The sequence below is a fragment of the Condylostylus longicornis genome, unplaced genomic scaffold (assembly GCF_029603195.1).
Source record: "Condylostylus longicornis isolate FDR11 unplaced genomic scaffold, ASM2960319v2 ptg000005l, whole genome shotgun sequence".
NCBI lineage: Eukaryota > Metazoa > Arthropoda > Insecta > Diptera > Dolichopodidae > Condylostylus > Condylostylus longicornis.
Window position 1 is genome coordinate 1,898,744 of NW_026577974.1, and position 21,221 is coordinate 1,919,964.

The following is a 21,221-nucleotide window of genomic DNA, read 5'->3' on the forward strand; positions in this document are numbered from 1 at the left end:
GTTGTACTATCAGTATTTGCATAATTAAAAGTAATACTTGCATAGTTTACAAAAACTTATTTATATTATTAATTTGCCGCGACCCAAAAGGTGGATATAATAATGCACCGCGACCCAAGAGGCGGATATATTGCGCCCTCTTTTCACCTATAACGCCTTATGTGCTCCCTTGAGACCTATCAAAACAAAAATCTAGAGACTTCCTTCTGTTGTGGATCAACGTTCCACATTCATCAAGAAGGTTCATCGAGTATCTCCTCTAGTGCCCTTGCCTTTCAGGTACAACCTCTCATGTGACTACCGATTCGGCGATATCTGGTAAGTAGACCCTTGAGTATTTGTACTTGGTCTCCATCCATTTGTATCATTTCGCTATATTGTTCTGCCTTAGTCCATAATGAACTCTCCATAACCACGATCTTGCCTCTTCTACCTCTGTTCTCAGTTCCACATGGATCCCCCGGGGCTAAATTTTACAATCCCCCGTGGCTTATGGTTCCGCTGCCATAAGGGGAACTTCTTACTATAGCTGAATTGCTGAAAATGTTCTGCTATATATCTTTCTATATTTTTGTTTACGAGTGCGTTCTTGACCTTTCTTTAATTTTTCTTTATAATATGACACAACCTTTTTGGATTATTAATTATCAAGTTTTGATAATTTTCCGATTTATTTTCAGGATGGGTTCAAATAATAGCTAACTAGAATCTTATAAATTATTTTAATTAAATTCAATTTGAAAAAACTTACCTGGAACAATAATTGTATCATTTTTCATCCAATAATTTATTGATTTGGGAAATGCTTCCGATTGACATTCTAATATTATTGTTTGTCCGATAGCAGCTCCAACTAATTGATTTGGTATTGTAATCATTGGTGGAACTATATTTGTGCAAAAAATATATATATATATATAAATAAAAATTAGATTAAAAAACCAAAAAAAAAAAATAGTAAAAACAAAATAATATTAATGGATAAAATTAATGCAGACAATGAAGAAAATTGTGTGCGATAAGTATAAGAGAAAAATTGAATAAAACTCCGAAAAACATTAAATAAAACGAAAAGAAAATCTTAATTATAAGGTATCTTTAAATAAAAGTACTTTGAGTTTATTTTGGTTACGGATTAACAGTACATAACAACTGCAATAACTTTTAATTTGTTTGTACAAGTCCCATTTTGTAATAATTTGGAGGAATTGTAGTAGTTTTGGTGTATTTAAAAGAAAATTTATTTAAGCTTTATGAATTGGCCTCAAATTTGTTTTTGGCTTATTACCTTATGTTGCATCAATTTTAGTTAATGATAGAGTATAGATTCTTAAATCTTTATTGTGTTAAAACTCATTGTGACCGGATCTTGTCGCCCAGACTCGAAGGGAAATATTAATTTTTTGTTTTGACAAATTACCCTTAGCAAGATGAATGATTTTTTGGCACAAATGAAATATTACTGGGCTCGTCTATGTCATTTAAAAAATAGGCAAAAACAAAAAGGAATTTATGCAAAATTTTAATGGTATTTATTCACATAAATACCTTATATGTGACATAAGCTTTGTACATATGTATGTATAAATGTATAAATGCAGGCAATTCAAATACATTTTCATTTAATGTGACATAATGTACTTACGTATAAGTAAGTGTATATGTGGATAAATTTATATTTTTTGAATATTTTCATTTATAATTGTAAATGAACGAATGAATTTAAAGAAAGAAAATGTAAAAGGATGAATTGAAAAACAAAAAAATTAAATTTTCTCTTTTTGTTTTTAATTTTTTTGTTTTTTCAATGTTAATTAGGTCACTGTATACAAGAAGAGAAGAAAAAAAAATTGGTATTCTGACGATAAAATTTTATTGCATACAGGTATATTCTACGTACATATATACGAAAATAAATGAAAATACCATATACTTGTGTGTGATAGTGTATGAATGAGTGCAAAAATGAAATTGAGTTCAGTTGAATATTCTATTTAAATAAAATTATAAAAATTTCAGTTAATAAGGTAACTGAACTTCATTTATCGATGCGAACAGCATAAAAGGAATTAAGTGTTTGTGAAAAAATGTTTTTTTTCATCCTTTTATTCGCTCTCTTTTACTTCTCCCTTTTAACTATTTACCTCCATATTTTATCGTCAGAGTTTCGTGCAGTAAGGAGGGAACTGTGATCGTACAAAAATTTGCATGCCAATACAAATAGAAATACATTTTTTCATCAGGCAGAAACATAAATAAATTATTTTAATCCACTTTCGGTCTTTCTGTATTATTTTCGGCCTTTCGACCTTTTTTTCGGGCTTTAGTATCTCGATTTCGGCTTATCCGACTTGGATAAAAATTCATATTTGAGCAAAATATGCATAGCTGTATTAAAAAACCAAGTTTTGAGTGCAATGGATATCTTTTTATAAGAAAAAAACATAAATAAAATATTTCAGCGAAATTTCGGACTTTCTGCCTTATTTTCGGCCTTTCGCTTTTTTGCGGCCTTTAGTATCTCAATTTGGGCTTATCCGACTTGTATAAAAATTTATATTTGAATTAAATGTGTATAGCTGCATTAAAAAACCAAGCTTGGAGTATATAAGATACCTTTTTTCATAAGAGAGAAACGTAAGTAAAATATATCAGCAAAATTTCGGACTTTCGGTCTTTTTTGCGGCCTTTAGTATTTTAATTTGGGCTTATCCGATTTGTATAAAAAATCATATTTGAACTAAATGTGCATAGCTGCATTAAAAAACCAAGTTTCTAGTATATTGCATAAATTTCGGCCTTTATTTCAGTTTCTTATATCTCAATTTTGGCTGATCTGATTTGGATAAAAAATCATATTTGAGCTATTGGATTCATTTTGGTGTAGTTTTTGTGTAATATTTTACATTTTTGTTATATCTGTGAGAAAACTTAATGGATTCGCAAGATTAATTCAAAAATTTGTTAGTAAATATTTGAATGTCATTTTGGAAGTACAAATGACGTTGATCATGTGCTGGCCCCAACAAATTGTTTCTATATTATATTCTGTGTAACATACTCTTGTATTCGTTTTTATTGAGTTTACATTATTTTTGTCTTAATTAACAATGAATCTGTGGTAATTCTTTATACACTCTGATAGAAAAAGCTTGAGCTGGCAAAATTTTTTTGTTTTAATATAATTATTTTCAATTATTATTTTCTCTTTCTTCTCTCATCTTGTTATTGATCTTTGATTTTTTTTTTGTATTATTTATTATTATGCTCTTGAATCCTTTTTATTAAAAAAGAATTTTTTTTTTGTATTTTAAGCGTATTATTTAAATGTGTAGAAGAAAATTGTGTGAATTTTATATTAAAACATAATTAGGAAAGGTTATGGTTTATAACGTACATATGTGAGTGAATTGATAGTAATACTTGTATTAACTGCGTATAATGAAATGGAGAATTTATGTTATTCTGTCAGCTTGTTAATTGGTCTTTAAGATTTATTACGAGTATTTTAATTTTCATAATAATAATGATATGGAATATATGAATAATTAAATTTTTTGCTATATAAAATCGGCAAAAAAGAAATTATTGATAAAAGTGTTAAAACTTTGAGAGTTCGAGATCTCTGAGAGTTTTAGAAAATAAGGGAGGGTTGAAGACTTAACCTATAGGATAACATCTGTGAGTTTACTATCTTAATGATCCAAAAATTTTTTTGATATAGTTTTCGTTTGCTAATTTTTTTATTTAGCGATCGTAACTTCTCCAAAATACGAAACAACCCATTGATGTGTTCTGGAACATTGTTATCGGAATAGTTATCAAATTTGTTTGAATGATATTTAAGGCCTGATCGAACTAAAGTAGCTTGTTTTAATATTGAATTGATTTCAATGGTTTATTCTAACTTGCATGATAGCCTTTTTAAGTTCGATTCAACTTCAGTGTACTTTGTTCCAAGTTGTTCGATTGCAGGTTTTATAATGTTTAATTTAAAAAAATATTGAAGAATAACGTAAAAATTAAATAAAATATTCAAATATTTTTGAAAACATTTCAAACAAAGCACTATAACATGTTCTTTTAAAATTGAAATCGAAATAATAGCCATTTTCTATACCATAGTGTGCAATTAATTACACATGACATCTTCCCATAACATTATGTGCATACAAACTGTTATAAGTTGAAATGTTCTAGTCCTATAAAATTCTCTAATCATTTTGAAAATTCAAAAAAAAATATATAAAAATTTTTTCATATTACTTTTATTTTTGAATTTTTCTATATCTCATTATGTGCCATTGCATTTTACGAGATTTAATTTTATTTTTAGCCCCCATTCTATCAACAAAATTTTTGTTTTTATTAATACAATGTACGATAATTCAATTTTCAGAAAATGTCATTTTCACCATTCATTGAATTTTTAATTTAAAAATAGATAGTAAAAATATACGAAATTGATTTTATATGTTGAACTTCTACATGTTTATAGAAGAAACAATTTTAAATATTTTTCAAAAATTTAAAATATTTTATTATCCCTTTGGCATGTACAAATTTAAATAAAAGTACATTGGACACACCATAAATTTCTGCATGAATATGTTTTTTAAAAAATAAACTCTAAATATAAAATTTAAATTTATTTGGATTAGTAGTAGTAGTAGTAAGAGGACCCGGCTGGTCATCAACGAAAAGCGCATGTACTAGGCCAACAAAAACGTTCTTTGGCGACCCTGAAGTTAACACCCGGCAATGCTCATGTAATACAAATCACAAAAATCATTTACCGGAACCAATTAAATCCTTGGTCGCGCCAAAACCTTTTTTGGCGGACCCTCTTTGTTATCATGTAAAAAGCCCTAGGATGCGCTCCCACTTAAACATTAGAGACGGACAAACACAAAGAACATGTTTCACATCGTCCACTTTATTTTCCCCAATGCCGCTTCAGTACACCCACCTGAGCTCTATCTTATCTCAAAAACGCCTTCGTCCTCTTCTCATCCCTATTTTGCACGTGTCAGCCCCATCCGCAAGACCTTCTCCCTTCTTTTAGTTTCCTCATCTGAATTAAATTCTTTTTAGTTTCAGTATTTGCATTGGCAATTCAATGTTTTTGATAAAAAAATTGTAATAGATATCATTGAAAAAATCTGAATTTCTTTCCAAAAATTTCCAAGAGATCATATACGGAAGTAACAATTTATCAACAATCCTCTTTTCACAATGCATTCTATGGAAATTAAATTTTCTTTCATGAAATGGAGTACTAATAAGTTTTCCTAATTCTAAAATGGACTTTTTTTTCTCTACTTCTTATTTGAAAAACTGATGAGATCATAATAACAGGAGTATAGATAATTGTTTGTAATTTTAAATAAATTCAAATATAAAATCAAATGCCTTACAGGCTTATAATTTCTAGGTTCTTTATTCTTGTTTTGAAACATATTTGATATCTCAGATATTGCCCATAATATTTCTTTTCCTCTTACACCTTATACCATTGATATAATTTCTATGAATAAATGTTAGTATACAAGTGTATTTAGAAATCAAGCATAATGTACAATGATCCCTATATATCTATTTATTAGATATAATTCAAAAGAGATTTATAAAATCATACTGAATAATAAAAAAAAAACAAAAATAAAGAAAAAAATTACAAAGTATTAATCAAACCTTTAATTATACTCACAATGAACTTTCAGCATAACTCTTTTACTAACTGAAGGTGGTATACCATTGCTTGCAATACATAAATATGCTCCCATATTTAATCGACTTACTCTAGAGATATTTAGTGTTGATCCATCATAGCTTATAACTGTAAATGAAAAAATATCATTATTAGGTACTCATCAGATCAAAATTTATGTACATACATAAAATTATATAATAACCATGTGTATGTATGTAGATATAATATATAACGTTCTGTATGCTCTACGTTGATGTTTGTAAAAGTAAAATATTGTGTGGTATAAAATTTCTATCGTTTACAGAGTAATCGTAGTTACTTTTTCTTGTAATTGAAAATTATTTCATTATTTACTGTACAATTAGAATTTGATAGCATTATAAAAAAATATGTGAGTAAGTCTTTAGAAATGTCAATTTAAAAATTATTAAAATTTTCTCGTAATAAATTAAATTCTGGAAAAAATACATATTTTTGGCCCAATTGACCAAATAAATTAACCTTAATACATATAGGTTCTCATTGAATTCAGTTCTGCATAAATTTTATTAAATTAAAAATTGTTTTCGATCTGAACCTGAGACACGTCGTCGATCTTTGAATACGAAAAACGAAAATTGATTAACATACCTACACGGAGTTGAGATATCAAATATGGCATACAAAGTTTCGATTGGCGGTTATTAACAAGGTCTATGTTTATTAAGTCTTGTAAAATTAGTTTTAATTTTATTTTTAGTTTCCAAATACACTATGACTCATATTTAAGCAAAGATAGCTCAAGGCTCAAAGTTAATTGCTCATGCCCAATATGTATCCTTTAAATCCTTAGAATGTTTATTTAATTCTTGTCATTGAAATGGTTTCATCTAAATGTCTACGCTACCGGTGGATTTCCCTGGCATTAACAAAAAGGTTAACAAAAATATTTAAGTAAGCTTAGGATTAAAAGTATAAATAAAGAAAATGAACAAACTTATTAGATAATATATAGTTTGTATTTGTTAAATTAGTCTGAAACCATCAGTAATATAAGAGATGAAAACAAAATTTCGCGAAATTTGATTAATTCTTTTTTTAATATCGCTAAAAATAACCAAATCACAACAAAGATAGTTCTATCTATTTCATAGATACGTATAAAAAATAAGCAATATATGTATACTAAAGAACAATATTGTGCCATAGCTTATTCAGAACATATGTATAGTGGAATGCAATATGAAGAGTATTTCCCATTTAATCAGAATAACTTTCATTATGCGTTGAATGAACGATATTCTTTATGTTGATGCCAATTTAAAATTGAAAGTAAAGCAGCAAAAAAACAAAAAATCAAATCAAAAAAAGAAGACATCAATGACAGCAATTCAGTATCATCAATCAGAAATTTAATATTAGCATCATCAAAACCTAGTATCAATAAAATCAAAAGCAGCAGTTCACTTCATCTACCCATAGAACTCATTTAAAGAACATCGCAGCAACAGTATATACCGACAAAATAACAACAACATTTTGTTGAATGAACACTATGTGCATTCGTTATAAATTTTATGTAAAATGGTTCAACAAAATCTAGAATACTGAAGATAAATTGAACACATAAAATGAAAAATAATATATAGCAGTAATCATAAGCGCAACAAAAGTTGATAGAACACATATATACATTGAATACATCAATGTGTTCATAGAACACATGCTTACATAAATAGGTACCTACTATGTTGGGCTGTTGCCTTTGTACTTCAGTGTACTGTTCTAATAGTAGAAGTGGAAATCGTAATTTTCTAACATGCTTTAGAGATTCGTTTGGTTGTTTATATTGAATCGTCAAAGAACATCAAATGGCAAATTGTAAGGATTAAAATTATTCTTTTTCGCTTGCTCTTTCTTTTGAATATTTCACATTTCACTATTACAATCACATTGGCACATTGCTCGTTTGTATACAACCATATTTAATATATAAAATTTATGTTGCATTTCTGTCTGCTATATATAACAAGAATTCATAAATTGCGTATACGTACGAAGGTACAATGTAATTTTCTGTACATGCATGAATGATATTTACTATAAGTATGAATGTAGAATTTGTAGGGAATAGTGAACACTGCTTAAAATATTATGTTTTGCATACTTTTAGTATAATATATTTTGCTAATAATGATCGTTAAGCCGATTAAGGGAGAGATGTCATGGCTGATCACTTTTGATTTCACTAATATTTCTCCTGGAAAGGTAACCACAAAGCGATAAGGATAAAATAATAAAAATTTGGAAGAGTATTTAATAACGCATAGAAAGCTGCTATCCGGCGTTTGGAATTAGAGACCTACAAGTATTATTTCAGATTTATAACGACGTTTCTCAAAGAAATTAAACAGGACACTGAAGAAGTTTTAACGCACAAAGCGTTTTCTTTTCTACCCTAAATGAGGACACTATGAACGTGGCACAAATGCTATGCCGCCTTGACCTTTTAGACACCACGACAAATATCCAGAACTCTTTATAAAATATTTATATACATAGTATATAAATATTTAATAAACAGTGCCCCGTTAAAATATCAACCGCTGCAATGACATCTCTTCCGTTTAAGCAAACCTCATGCTCTTTCCAGGTCTCTCTCCAGTCTAGTAGCTTTCTTTGACTGTACCTCTAATGATGCTCAACTCCCATAATGGTGGTCGTTCTTCTTATTTCCTTTGACGTTGTTGTGCTTCGGAATTAAGCATATTGTTAAGATTTTCTTTTTATACTTCTTTACAATTCAACAAGTGGATGGGAGTCGATATATTTCAACCTATCAGATTTTGATTGTTTTAATGCTCTTTGTTGTTGGGAAAGCCCCTTATTGAGGAAGTACCTTAATCGGCCGAATGAAAAATATTTCAAAAATAAACTCCTTCCATTAGTCTTGAACAACATTTGTTATATCAGTTGACGATAAAATTGTTCCATGCTACATCATGATATGTATTTATGACCATGACCTATTAATCTCATATATTGTGAATCCAATTTGCAAAATCTATGTGCTTCTTACAATTTTTTTTTATCTATCTAAATTTTTGAATTTTTTTTTTTGCTTTTCTTTCGGGTAGACATTTTTCCCTTTTATATTCAAAATAGTTTGTTTTTATTATTTTATTCAAATAATAAAAATAGTCAGATGTCAACTTAGATTCAAATTTTACGAACACAAAATGTTTTATTGCTGGTTGAACACTTAGATAAGTGTTTGTGAAATAAAATTTTTATTACAGGTTGTGTTACGTGTGTATATGCATAACTAAAGTGTGTTTAATATAATTCTGCACTAATATTCATCCAACACACAAACAATACAACAAGCTAGACAACGGCGTTATGACAGAAAGACTTAAACGAACAAGACCTTTCGATTTAACACATAATACCAATTTCCTTATGGAAGGTATTTAATTCCTATACTGAAAAACTAAGTTAGCGCAGAGGTAATAGTTTGTCTGAAAACAACAATAACAACAGTGACAATTATAACAACAACAACAATACTAAGGACAACATACAACCACTTAGTGCTCAAGGGTCTTTGGAACCAGAGCTTCTCTTGACTGACACAGAGGAGGAACTCCTTCTCACGCCAGTAGAGGAAAAGGCGGCGCCTCCGATGGAGACGGATAATCAGGATCCTCTTGGACCTATTATCCAAAAAACTGAGGAGGACCTGAAAAGGTTGGACATCAGGGGAAAAAAACAATATTTCTCTGGTGCATCCAAGCGGCATGATCATGGGTTAAAGGAAGAAAATCCTCTCAAGGTGTTGGCGGCAGGGCAGGACAAAATAAAAAACCAGTGCCCACCGCGACAACGACGAGCACTTCAGGCCAACCAAAAGAGCCAAAACTCATTGGAAAGTCTGAAGTCGCTCCGAAAATGGCGGCAAGGGAAACGGAAGGATCATCGACCAGCACGTCAAATGCAAGCGTCCCGGGGGAACCAAACGGGCTCAAGCCCATTGGGAAGCCCGGAACTGCTTTGGTATTTGCTGTTGGAGGGGCTAGCGTGGCACCTGGGACGGCAAAAGAGGCTGTGGCAGGGCAGGCGCCCACCAAGATGTGTAAAAAGGCGGAGGTAAGGCTCATGTAAAGCCTTTGTCTAAAGGGCCAAAGCCCATAGACAAGAACCGGAGGAAATAATATGGCGGTGAGGTGCATCCAAATAAATCTACAGCATGCTAGGGCATCTACTGATGTTCTAGCTCGTAGATTTATGAAGGGTCACCTCGATATCGCCCTTATCCAAGAGCCTTGCATAGTGAAGGATCAGGTTAAGGGCCTAACAGGTGAGCTATTGTATGATAATACAACTCGGGGCAGGCCTAGGGCTTGCATTTTGTTTAGTAAAAGGCTAACGTATTTTCCCATTCCAGATTACTGTTCTAAGAATCAGGCAGCTGCGTTGGTGAAGGTGAAATCTTGCGGGGGCTGGACAGAGTTCATTGTGTGCTCATTCTACCTCCCGGGGGACTGTACCCACCCGGACGAGCAACTGAAGGTTCTAGTGGACTTTTGTGGAAGGAGGAACTTCCAACTTATAATAGGAAGCGATGCCAATGCCCACCACACCGTCTGAGGAAGCAGCAATATAAACAAAAGAGGTGAGTGCCTACTTGAATTTATATATAGCAATAAATTAATGATTATGAATGAGGGCAATAGGCCGACATTCATAAATGCAATTAGGGAAGAGGTCCTTGACATCACCCTTTGCACTGAATTTATCGGTAGTAGGGTTGGTGGATGGCATGTCTCAAATGAGACATCCATGTCCGATCATAGGCAGATTAGGTTTGATATCGTGGTCTCCGGGGGCCTGGCAGAAGAAATTTATCGGGTTCCCCAATCCACAGATTGGAGTCAATTCGAAACGCTCCTCATGGATGGGATTGGATCCGTTCCTGCTTCTGTCAGAACGGTGATGGATATCGAACTGGCCAGCGAGGCCCTGATGGCGGCTATTACTAATGCCTATCACGGGAGCTGCCGTGCTAAGCCGAGGCGGAGCAATAGGAAGTGCTCGTGGTGGAAGAGCTTTCAAGGCTTAGACTAAAGACCAGAAAGCTATTTAATAAGGCCAAGGCGTCGGGTTCGTGGGAAGAGTATAAGGACTCACTCACAAAATACAATAAAGAAATTAGGAAAGCGAAAAGAATCTCGTGGAGGGCGTTCTGCAAGGGCATTGATGAACTCCCCAGCAGTGCGCGTCTTCACAGGGTGCTTCCCAAAAAGTATGCTAGCGGGTTGGGCCTAATGGAACGTCCTGATGGCTCCATGACTGAGAACGGAAAGCAGACGTTGGAGCTTATGGCGTCAACGCACTTTCCTGACTCGGAGTTTCTTCAGAATCACTCAAATGCAGTCATCGAACCGAGGGCATCCTGGCCCAGGAGGGATGACTGGCAACGATCCCGTCTAGTCTTCACGATGGGCAGGATTAGATGGGCTGTTTTCTCTTTCAGGCCATTCAAATCTCCAGGTGATGACCTGATATATCCTGCATTTTTGCAGAGGGGTTTCCAACATATCACTAGAGCACTGTTGGAAATTTTTCGTGCCAGCTATGCGTGGGGTTACATCCCTCAGGCATGGAGGGTGGCTAAAGTTACGTATACTCCGAAGGTGGGTAAACGACCAAGCAACCACCCAAGGTCTTTCCGTCCAATCAGCCTTACTTCTTTTCTATTGAAGGTAATGGAAAAAGTGATTGATAAATTTGTACGGGACGGTGCACTGGGAAGTAATCTCTTGCATGAATATCAGTACGCCTATCAGTTGGGAAGGTCTACTGTACTCGCTCTGCAGAGTCTGGTGGGGGTCCTTGAAAACTCACTGGAGTTGCGGGAGGTAAGTCAAGGGAGGCAGTTGGCTGCTTCCTTGATATAGAGGGAGCTTTTGACAACACCCCATATCATGTCATCTGTGAGTCGTTGCACAAACGAGGGATTGATGCGACGACTAGCAGATGGGTTAATCGGATGCTTAAGGATAGGATTATTAAGTCCACCATAGCTGACGATATACTCTTTATCTCCACTGCAAAAGGATGTCCGCAGGGCGGGGTTCTTTCGCCCCTCCTGTGGTCCAGTGTAGTGGATGATCTAATCGCTGCTCTCAGGGGCTCCGGGGCGCGTATCTGGAGATACACCAATGATGTGGCCTTTGTCGTGCGGGGAAAATTTGAGAGCACTATTTCTGATCTTCTACAGCAAAATTTACGTGCTGTGGAAAGCTGGTGCAAAGGCGTTGAGTTAAATATAAATCCAAGCAAGAGCACTTTGGTCGCCTTCACCAGACGCAGAAGCAGGGACAGATTAACGAGCCCAATTCTGTTTGGTGAACGTATTAGTTACTGTAGGGAGCTGAAGTATCTGGGGGTAACCCTGGATGATCGTCTCTCTTGGAATACCCATATCAATAGAGTTATCGGGAGAGCTACGGCGGCCTTGTGGACGTGTAGGAGCTTCATCGGGGGGACCTGGGGAATTAGTCCCAGAATAGCACTGTGACTATATACGGCCCTTGCTAGGCCCATCGTCACCTATGCGTCGATTGTATGGTGCCGTAAGGCTCAGCAGGCGGGTGTGCGGGCCAAGCTGGAAAAGCTACAGAGGCTGGCCTGCTTGGGAGTGACCGGGGCGATGCGGACGGCTCCCACCGCTGCATTGGAGGTGATGATCGGATTGCCGCCACTGCACCTCCATATATTGAAGGAAGCTCGGCTGGTGACTTACCTACTTCTCTCTGGCGAGGACGGCGCAGGGCTAAAGTTGGCCCACAGAGACTTCATTGAGAGCGATCCGATTCTAAGAATAACCATGTCAAATACCTGTTTGCCGCGGTACAACTTCGAGCACAGGTACAAGGTTCTGTTTCCCGATCGATGAGCGTGGGACCGGGGTGGTCCGGTACTTAGGTCGGGTTCGAGCGTGTGGTATGCGGACGGGTCCAAAACGGAGTCCGGTGTGTGACCTTGACCCGTATTGCACAGTGTTCCAGACCGAAATACATGCAATAGAGATCTGTCTGAGAATCAATTTGGAAAGGGGGTATAGAAACCGCACCATCTATGTGTTCTCAGACAGTAAGGCCATAGTGGTCATGCGGGCAACGAAGTTGCCGATGAGTTGGCGCGGAGGGGATCTGGGGCTGCCTTTATGCAGCCGCTGCCTTTCTGCGGCTTGCCTGCCTACTCGCGGCGGAATGCGGCCGTCACTGGCGGGACACGAAAGGGTGCCGCCTTGCGAAAGTGTTTCTTCAGACGTGCTCGCCGCGGAGTTGCTGGGGATGAGCAGGAGCCGGGTTCGCACTATTGCGATTTTCTTCACGGGGTGAAGTACCACCTGCATAGGCTGGTGAAGTCGGGCTTCCCCCTGTGCAGATTTTGTAGGGGTAGCGATGAGACCGCCGTGCACATTCTCTGCGACTGTCCGGCATTGGCTGTTCGGTGTATTAAAGTCATTTTCGGTCTTTTCTGATTTTTACGATTCTCTTAAATTTAACAAATAAATTTATTATCTTTATTTAATTATAAATAATAAATAATAAATAATAATAAATTTATTATTTTTAATTATATTAATTTTTTTTCTTTTTTGCTTCTACATAGAAAATAATTCCAATTTTTTTGCGTTTTCTTAAATCGGAATTTCATTGTGAATTGTAATTCTTGTGAAAACGTTTCCCTTTTGTTAAAAGTTATTCTTTGAAATAAACTGGTTATAAATTTAAATTATTTTTCTTATTGTTCTGTGCGCTTGAATCGTATCAACGAATCCTACTGCATCCCATCAAATTTTTGATCGTTTTTGCATGCTTTTTGCAATTTTTTCTCCTTCTTTTTAAAAATGTGTTCTGTTTCTTTTTATTACAAAAATAATTTATACAAAAATGTAGCACCACATTTTCCAGTTTTTTTATGTTCACTTCTCTTGAATATTTTTGTTATATCCAGAATGTTATAAATTTCAGTTACTAGTTAAGTAAGTTAAAATTTTTAGTTTTTAAATATTTTTATTGGTAACGTTTGTCTTTCTATTCAACAACTTGGAATGCTGTAAATATGTATGCTGAAATGTTGAATATTGTAGAATGCAGTGTAGGCTGATGTGTTTAAAGTGCACGTTACCAACAAAATCGTGAACAAATAAAGAGCGCAGTGAACTGTGAAGGTTATTGTTGAATCCATTTGGTTAATAAAATTCTCTTCTTTTTCGAAATGGTAATAAATAGCTTACCATAAGGCACACAATAAGAGACATGGTTTTGAAATCTATTATTAAAATATTGATGATCTAGAAGGTATATATTACAGTCCAGTTTAAATTGCAAAGTTCTTCCTAAATTCTTTCTTAAAATTTATTTATTATAACTTTTTTTTTAATATATAACAGTTTAATATTAATACTGTTATACTGGTGTACTACATTTCATATTAAATATTTTGGTAAAATTGCATATCTTTAGGGGCTTTAAAAATTTTTTATGTACTTACTTTGGAAATACCAATAACTAAAATATCAATTGCGTTTATTATTTTAACGATAAGAATTCTGTTCTAAATTTATTTAAAATTAAATTTTTTTGTTAGTTTTGTTCCACAATAAAAAATGCAATATAATAGAAAACTTATAAAAGCGAAAAGAGATGTGTGCGCGAAAGAAGTATAGAGAGAAATATAAATTTTCTGTTTTTATAATGCTGCACAAGGATTATATTTCAACTACATGAAAAGGAGTTGTTATTTTGTGTGCACCATAATGCTAACATGTCGTATAAGTAAAATATATATGGCGGTTTTTAAGTGTATGTATACTATATATGCATATTGTGTATAATACGATGTTTATAAAATATTTTTCTTACCATCTAATCCCTTACCATCTTTTGATTCACCATGTAGTGAAATTGGTTCTCCACCTTCACGTCTCCATGTTATTGTTGGCGGTGGTGATCCAGTTGCAGCACAATGTAATGTAACATTACCACCTTCACGTACAACCATATCAGTGCTAGTTGAATCATCTAAGATATCAGGTGGTACTGAAAGAAAAAGTAATATAAAAAATATCGTGAAATAATATAGAAGAAAAGAAATGAAAATTTATAATGTATTTGTGTAATTGTACATGTATAGATTTTTTTGTTTTCTTTTCCTTAAAAAAATAAGAAAGAAACTGTTATAAATGAGCAAATATATTGTAGTATAAGAGTAAAGAAGAAATTTAAATGGTTTCAGGTTGAATATGAGCTGCAAAAAAATGCATAAATTGAGGTGAAATAAAAAAACTACAAGAAAAATGAAAAATATTAGAGCTTGAATGAGTAACCATAGCTATACTCGAAAAATTTCATTTTACACAGTTATAGCTACTATATTTTAACTTAAAATTGTGTGACATTTAATACCTTGAAGCAATTTAAAATAAAAAAAAATATATTGGGAAAAAATTAAACTATTTTTTAGAAAATGAATAAATATTCAGAGAATGCAATGTGTTGAACAATTTTTTTTTCCCTGTTGTATAAATGAATTTCAATAATTTATAATTATTATTGTTAAAAAAAGAATTAATAATGACTTTAATTTACGTGGGATGCTTGTAAACATCTGTGATTTTTCATACTTAAATCTAAAGTGATTTACTATGATTAATATCGAATTTGTTAATTTTGATTTTTGTTTAATTAATGTGATGTTTGAGAGACAAGGTTTAACACTATTTTCAAAAAATTTAAAAGAATCGTCATAGGCAACAACTCATTCAAATTCACTCTAAAGTTAAATCAAAGGTTTTTGTTTGCCTGAAAGGTTTTGTCTTTTAATTATGACCAGAAGGAATTTAAGAATATTATAGGTTTTGGAAAGAATCAGATGAGAATTCTCTGCGAAGGATTAGAAGACCGCAGTGCAGTTTCTGGGGGATTGTGATTTTCTCGCTCGCAGGAGGAGGAAAATAAACGGGGATTTGCTCGCATGGCGGTGTTCCGGGTCTCATAAGATGGTCGTGCTCTTCAGGAGGGTTGCGCTCGAGCGTGTGTTGTAGGGCATCTGCGCACTCAGAGGGTGTGCAATCGATCCTTATTACGGAGTCACGATGCACTGAGATACCTTTATTTTATTTTTTCTATCATATTTCGAAAATTTTCTAAAAAGCCTAAAAAATGGGTCGGAAAAATTAACAGCTTTCATTGCTGGAATTACCCGTAGTTTCAAAAATTTTACAATATTTTCTTTTCCTGTAATATTTTGAGACATATTCCTGCTTCTTCCAATAATCAAAAATAATTTTGTTTTGTTCAAAAGAATATTGGTTCGTAACAAGTTTTGTAATTTTAATGTTTATCCAAAATATGGATGACATTTTACTCTTTTGGTCCTTTGAATTCCTTTAAATATTTTCTTTTTATCTTAAAAATTTTTGAAAAGGAACATCCAAAAATTAAAGAAAAAATAAAAAGAATTCCAAAATAAATTTTTAATATTATTTTTTTTCTTTTTTTCAAACCAGATAATCTGATAAAAAATCCACTAAAGTAATTTCAAGAAATGAATATTGGGTAAAAAGGAAATAAATAAATTTTTTTTTTCCAAAAATCAACATGTCGAAAAATTTCAAATCATTAGGCACATAAACACATATGTACATGCATAAAAAAACGTTCTATATATCAAGGTACGCTTATAAGTTTAAAAGGAAGAAAATAAAGACATTTTTACCTTGACATAAAAGAAAGGCAAATATGTAAATAAGAGTAAAAACAAACGAAATAAATCATATGGAAAAAAAGAAGAAATGGAAGACCAATAAAAAAAATCTTAAATTCGGAGTTTACAGGACTTTTGGTTTTTCGTTCTTTTTGTTTTAAAAATTTATGGAAATAAACCAATAATGCGGTCTGAGATTCAATTTACCTAATAAAATCAACAAAATTCCATAAAATTGAAAATGAGAATTATAAAGCTAAAATACAGATTTTTCTCTCCCTATCCGATTGCATTTCTAATATTTTTTCCCAAGCACAAAAAGTTAACTGAGGGCTACGGTGTGTTTTCTTAAATTGTATTGATGCTTCGTGTAGAATTGCTAACAGCTAATCTTTTTTTTTCTCTCGTACCATTATTCTTGTTTTTTTAAGATTTTTGCTTGAAAAATTTCATGAAATGTTTACAGATATGGCTGCTACCATACCATTTAAAATAGCTTTCAATATAAAAAAGAAAAAAATTAAACATGACGAATTACCAGGATAAAATTAAAATGAAAGAAATTAAAGAAGTTTTTGTTAGCCTGTCAAAATTCAGCTCAAAAGCCTTTGTTTCTAATATGGGTCTCTTGACGAGGCACTTTAGGCCTTGTAAAACAACTAAGATAACTGAGTTTAGGGACAGACGGGTCTTGCAGGTACTGTGATAAAGGAGATGAGGCCTCGTTGCAACATCTTAATAAGTGTGGAGTGTTGATCCATAAGATAAAGGACAGTGGACCATCACTGGTGGGCACGTCGTTGAGGGATATTTTCCTGGAAAGCGAGGGGGAGGGTAGCAATGGATCTTTTAGCTTGCGGTGCTTGATTGTCCTCAGCTACAATCTATAAGTACTAGTATCCTTTGGAGAATTGTAAAAATTTGGAGTTCGGAAAGAAAACGTTATTTACATTCGCCATTTCGAATGATTTGACGGCATCTGGAGATCTTATGGTCATCTTCCTAGTTGTCTTTATACTAAAGGCATTGCTGCATCAGAACAACCAACAGCAGACCCAGATCACCCCTACAGTGTATTAGTAATAACTCTGTTTGCACAGTTAGAGACCCAAACTTCTTTTTTCTTGTTTATTACATTTTTAAAGTTCTTCACTTTACGTTTCTCTTCCACTCTTATTTTATAATAACATCTATCGGTTTTGCCTCGAATAAGAAAGAAATACTGTCAAGTACACTGTTAGCTAATGTTAAGCAGTTACACGCTAGGTCTGAGATGTTTGTTTGAATATTTTGTTTTCCATCCACGTTTCGGAATATTGAATATTAGTGCAAGTGCTTGAGTTGCGAATAAAAATAAAGTTTATTAAAAACTTTTTAATATTATTTACAATATCAATTTCATTTTAATTTCTTAGAAAATTAAGATCATAATAAAAAATATTATAATAAATAAAATTTGCAATTTAATTCCATAGAGTATTTTTAACACCAGAAAAGAAACTACACAAAAATTGTTGTAAACTTTTTAATAAAATAAAATTTCAGGTATTGGTACAAAGTTATTATTTTTAACCATAAAACTTGCAACAAGCAAAAAAACTGTAATTTAAGACCCAAAAAAGAAATTTTTTACATATAAATTTGATTATACTGTCTAGCCAATTGTACACTTAAATGTTATAGAAGTTAATAAAAGTGAAAATCTTAATAGAAAAATTTAAGAAAAGTATAAAAATACTCAAAAATAGTAAAAGAAAACACAAATGGGAGTCAACCGATGTCACCTGCAAAAAAAAACAAAAAACCGATTTAGAACCATTCACATATTATCCTAATAATACAGTTATATTATCCATCAAAAGAAAAAAAAAACAAATATGTAGGTATTACAAGAAAAAAAAAGAAAAAAAAAATTGGATTACAAAGCCTTAATATCTGACCGGGTCAATGTGTCGAACAATAATAAAAACAGACATATTGTTTGTTCCTTGAAATAAAAAAAAATATTTTTTTTTCTAAATTTTTTCATTTCAGCCCGCATTATATTGTTGTATTTAATATACAAAGGTATTTGTACAAATACAAATACATAGAAGTGTTAGAAATTTAAAAAAATATTATTACTCGCTATGATCTTTGGTGGAGTCAAGCACGTGCGTCAAAAAAGGTTTATTCTGGAAATTGAATTGCAGATAAGTAGTTCAAGCAGCTAATTTGCAAATCTGTGATAACAAGCGCTTTAAGTTATTACAATATTAATAATGATTTTTAAGTGCAGACTAACATAGGCCAGCATATTACTAGAGAAAATATATTGACCATTAAAACAAGGCAAGTATGTTTCTCATCAACATCAGAATCCAAAAGCGAACACCAACTAACAGTTATTCTTCAAAAAAGCATGGATGCAGCAGTGTTTGCTAATATTTTATAATTTTGCAATGGCTTATAGACAAGTCCGTATTCACTTGTCAACACTATGAAAATGAACTTATACTTTTTGTAGGAAAAATTGTAGATATCATTCTCCTCCTCTTTAAATTTCACTAAAGCAAAATCGACTCTATGATTCGTAGCAAATAAGTCAGGAACTTCACCTCTAATTTTCAAATTTAATATTACGTATTTACATTTTGCCTGTTCGGCGAGGCCTGTCACAAATTACTTTTCTGTTTTTTATTTGTCGATTTTTGCATAGGATTCTGATTTAAGGATGAAATCCGAAAGGACTTAGAAACCTTTTTCACTGTTTTTTCGTTTTCTATCGTTTGTCTTTTGTACATAAACATTTTTTTTTAAATTTTACATAAGGTCCCGACAGAACACTGATAATTTTTGACCTTTTTTTTTCAAAATTTTGAATTTTTTTCCTTTCACATTTTTTTTTGTAGAGTATTCCTTATTATTATTTCAAATGATGTCGTAACTACTTTGGGACAACCTTTTATCAAAAACGAAAAAAAAGGATAAATTTAAAAATGGAATTTCAGTTTTTTTTTGTCCATCTCGGATTCACTCTTCCTTCGTATTTTTGTATTATCATACCCGATTTTTTTTTGAAGCAAATCCCTTACCAGATTTTCGTGTTTTTTTTTTTCTTTTGAATTGTTAAAGAGAGGGAGAACAGAAAAGGTTCATTTACAAAATTGCTTCTTATTTTGTTACGACAACAAAACGATTTTCTTAGAAGAAATAAAAATCAAATTGATGGCATAACTTTACTTTATATACCCAATATTACAGTTACAAAAAAAAAAAAGAAAAAAAACTGCATATTACCATTGCTGCTTTGTTGACTTACTGTTTCTATGATTTTTTGATTCTTTGAGGACGACAATATTGTTAAATGAGGGAAAGAAAAATTTAAAAATTTTCATTTTTGTTTTTACTTTTTTTTGGTTGAGATTCGACAGATGACAGAAAAGGATAAATATTGGATATTAAACAAAAGAAGAAAATTTTGAAAATTTGTTTAGCTTGAACCTCAATAGAGCTTGAAAAATAGAAACGAAAAACAAAATATATTATGAATATAAAAGTTGTTCTTTGATTTCAATGAAAGTGATGGACAATTATTCCCAGAGTGAAAGACACGAGAGAGAGAGAAAATCAAACTTCAATAAAAAAAAATCAGTTTTTTTTTTCTCATTGCATCCCCATTTTTTGTTTTTCAAATATTTTTTTTTTAAATTTTAAATTCAATTGAGATTTTAAAATAGAACGATTCAAGTTAAACCTAAAGGGGTTAAAATTTTAATAAAAATTTTGGAGAGGGAGAGAGAAAAATTAAAAAAAGGAGAAACGTATAGAAGTGAAATATAATTTCCTTTGCTTTTTTAACATTTAAATTAATTATTGCGAATTTTTTTTTTGGTCGAAAATTTTTTTATTTTGCAAAAAACAAAAAGTTCTAATTAAAAATTCCCCAAAATACTATAGAAGCGTTGGTACATAAATTTAAAATTTTGCATTTTTTTAGAATTTTTATTATACAACATACAAGTATATGTATTTCGAAGGCTCTCATCACGTTTGTGTTGAGAAGATTATTGAGAAAAATGTTCGCAACTTCTATCAATTCTGTTAATGAGAGAAGAAAAAACAGCGCGTAGTGACTCTGAAATAGTTATGTCATGCTGGACAGCGCACCGCACCCAACATAAAGGATCTATTGTGTACTCCTCACTAGGTATGGAACATGTCCCTACAACACCCCCTCGAGACTATTAATACCTCAACAACTATCCATTAAGAAAGCAGGGAACAGTCCACATTTAATTAACACAATATTTGTAAGCCTATATACTATTGATCCGATTTATATTCTCATTTTTATATAACTCTATAAAACTATTTTATTTAAATAACTTTAAAAATATTCCCAAATATTTAAAAAACAAATTTTAATAGTTTGGCAGGCTAATATATTAATATGAAAACGAACATCTGTCGGCAACTATCGCAATGTTCCAGTTTAAAATTAATGTTTTTTACAGTTTCATGAATATGAATAAATGATCAATTTCTTTTATCCCGTTCTAACTTAGATTATTTGCAATGAATACGCTATATGTGTCAATATATTTTTTTTTGTAACTGTTTGTTCTTACGTATACATATGTATATAGGCACAAATTCATATTTTTATATTTTTCTAACATTGCTCCTTTTGCTTTACCCTGTATTACCAAGAGATTTCCAACTTTGAAAAGACCAAATTTTCAAAAATAAAATTATAATATACGAG

At 32.3% G+C, this 21,221-nt stretch overlaps 1 protein-coding gene across 2 annotated transcripts in view; it reads right to left on the reverse strand.

Annotated features, from left to right (window-relative positions):
* LOC129615860 (lachesin) overlaps window positions 1-21,221 on the reverse strand; it is a 103,470-nt gene that overhangs the window by 23,268 nt on the left and 58,981 nt on the right. The window contains exons 6-8 of one of the 2 annotated variants that reach the window (XM_055531263.1): window positions 14,647-14,808; window positions 5,711-5,839; window positions 752-886 (exon numbers count right to left, since the gene is read on the reverse strand). In XM_055531263.1, coding sequence (XP_055387238.1) covers window positions 752-886; window positions 5,711-5,839; window positions 14,647-14,808 — 426 coding nt within the window. Of the gene's footprint in view, window positions 1-751; window positions 887-5,710; window positions 5,840-14,631; window positions 14,809-21,221 lie in introns of both variants that reach the window. The other variant, XM_055531254.1, reaches the window with a different exon arrangement.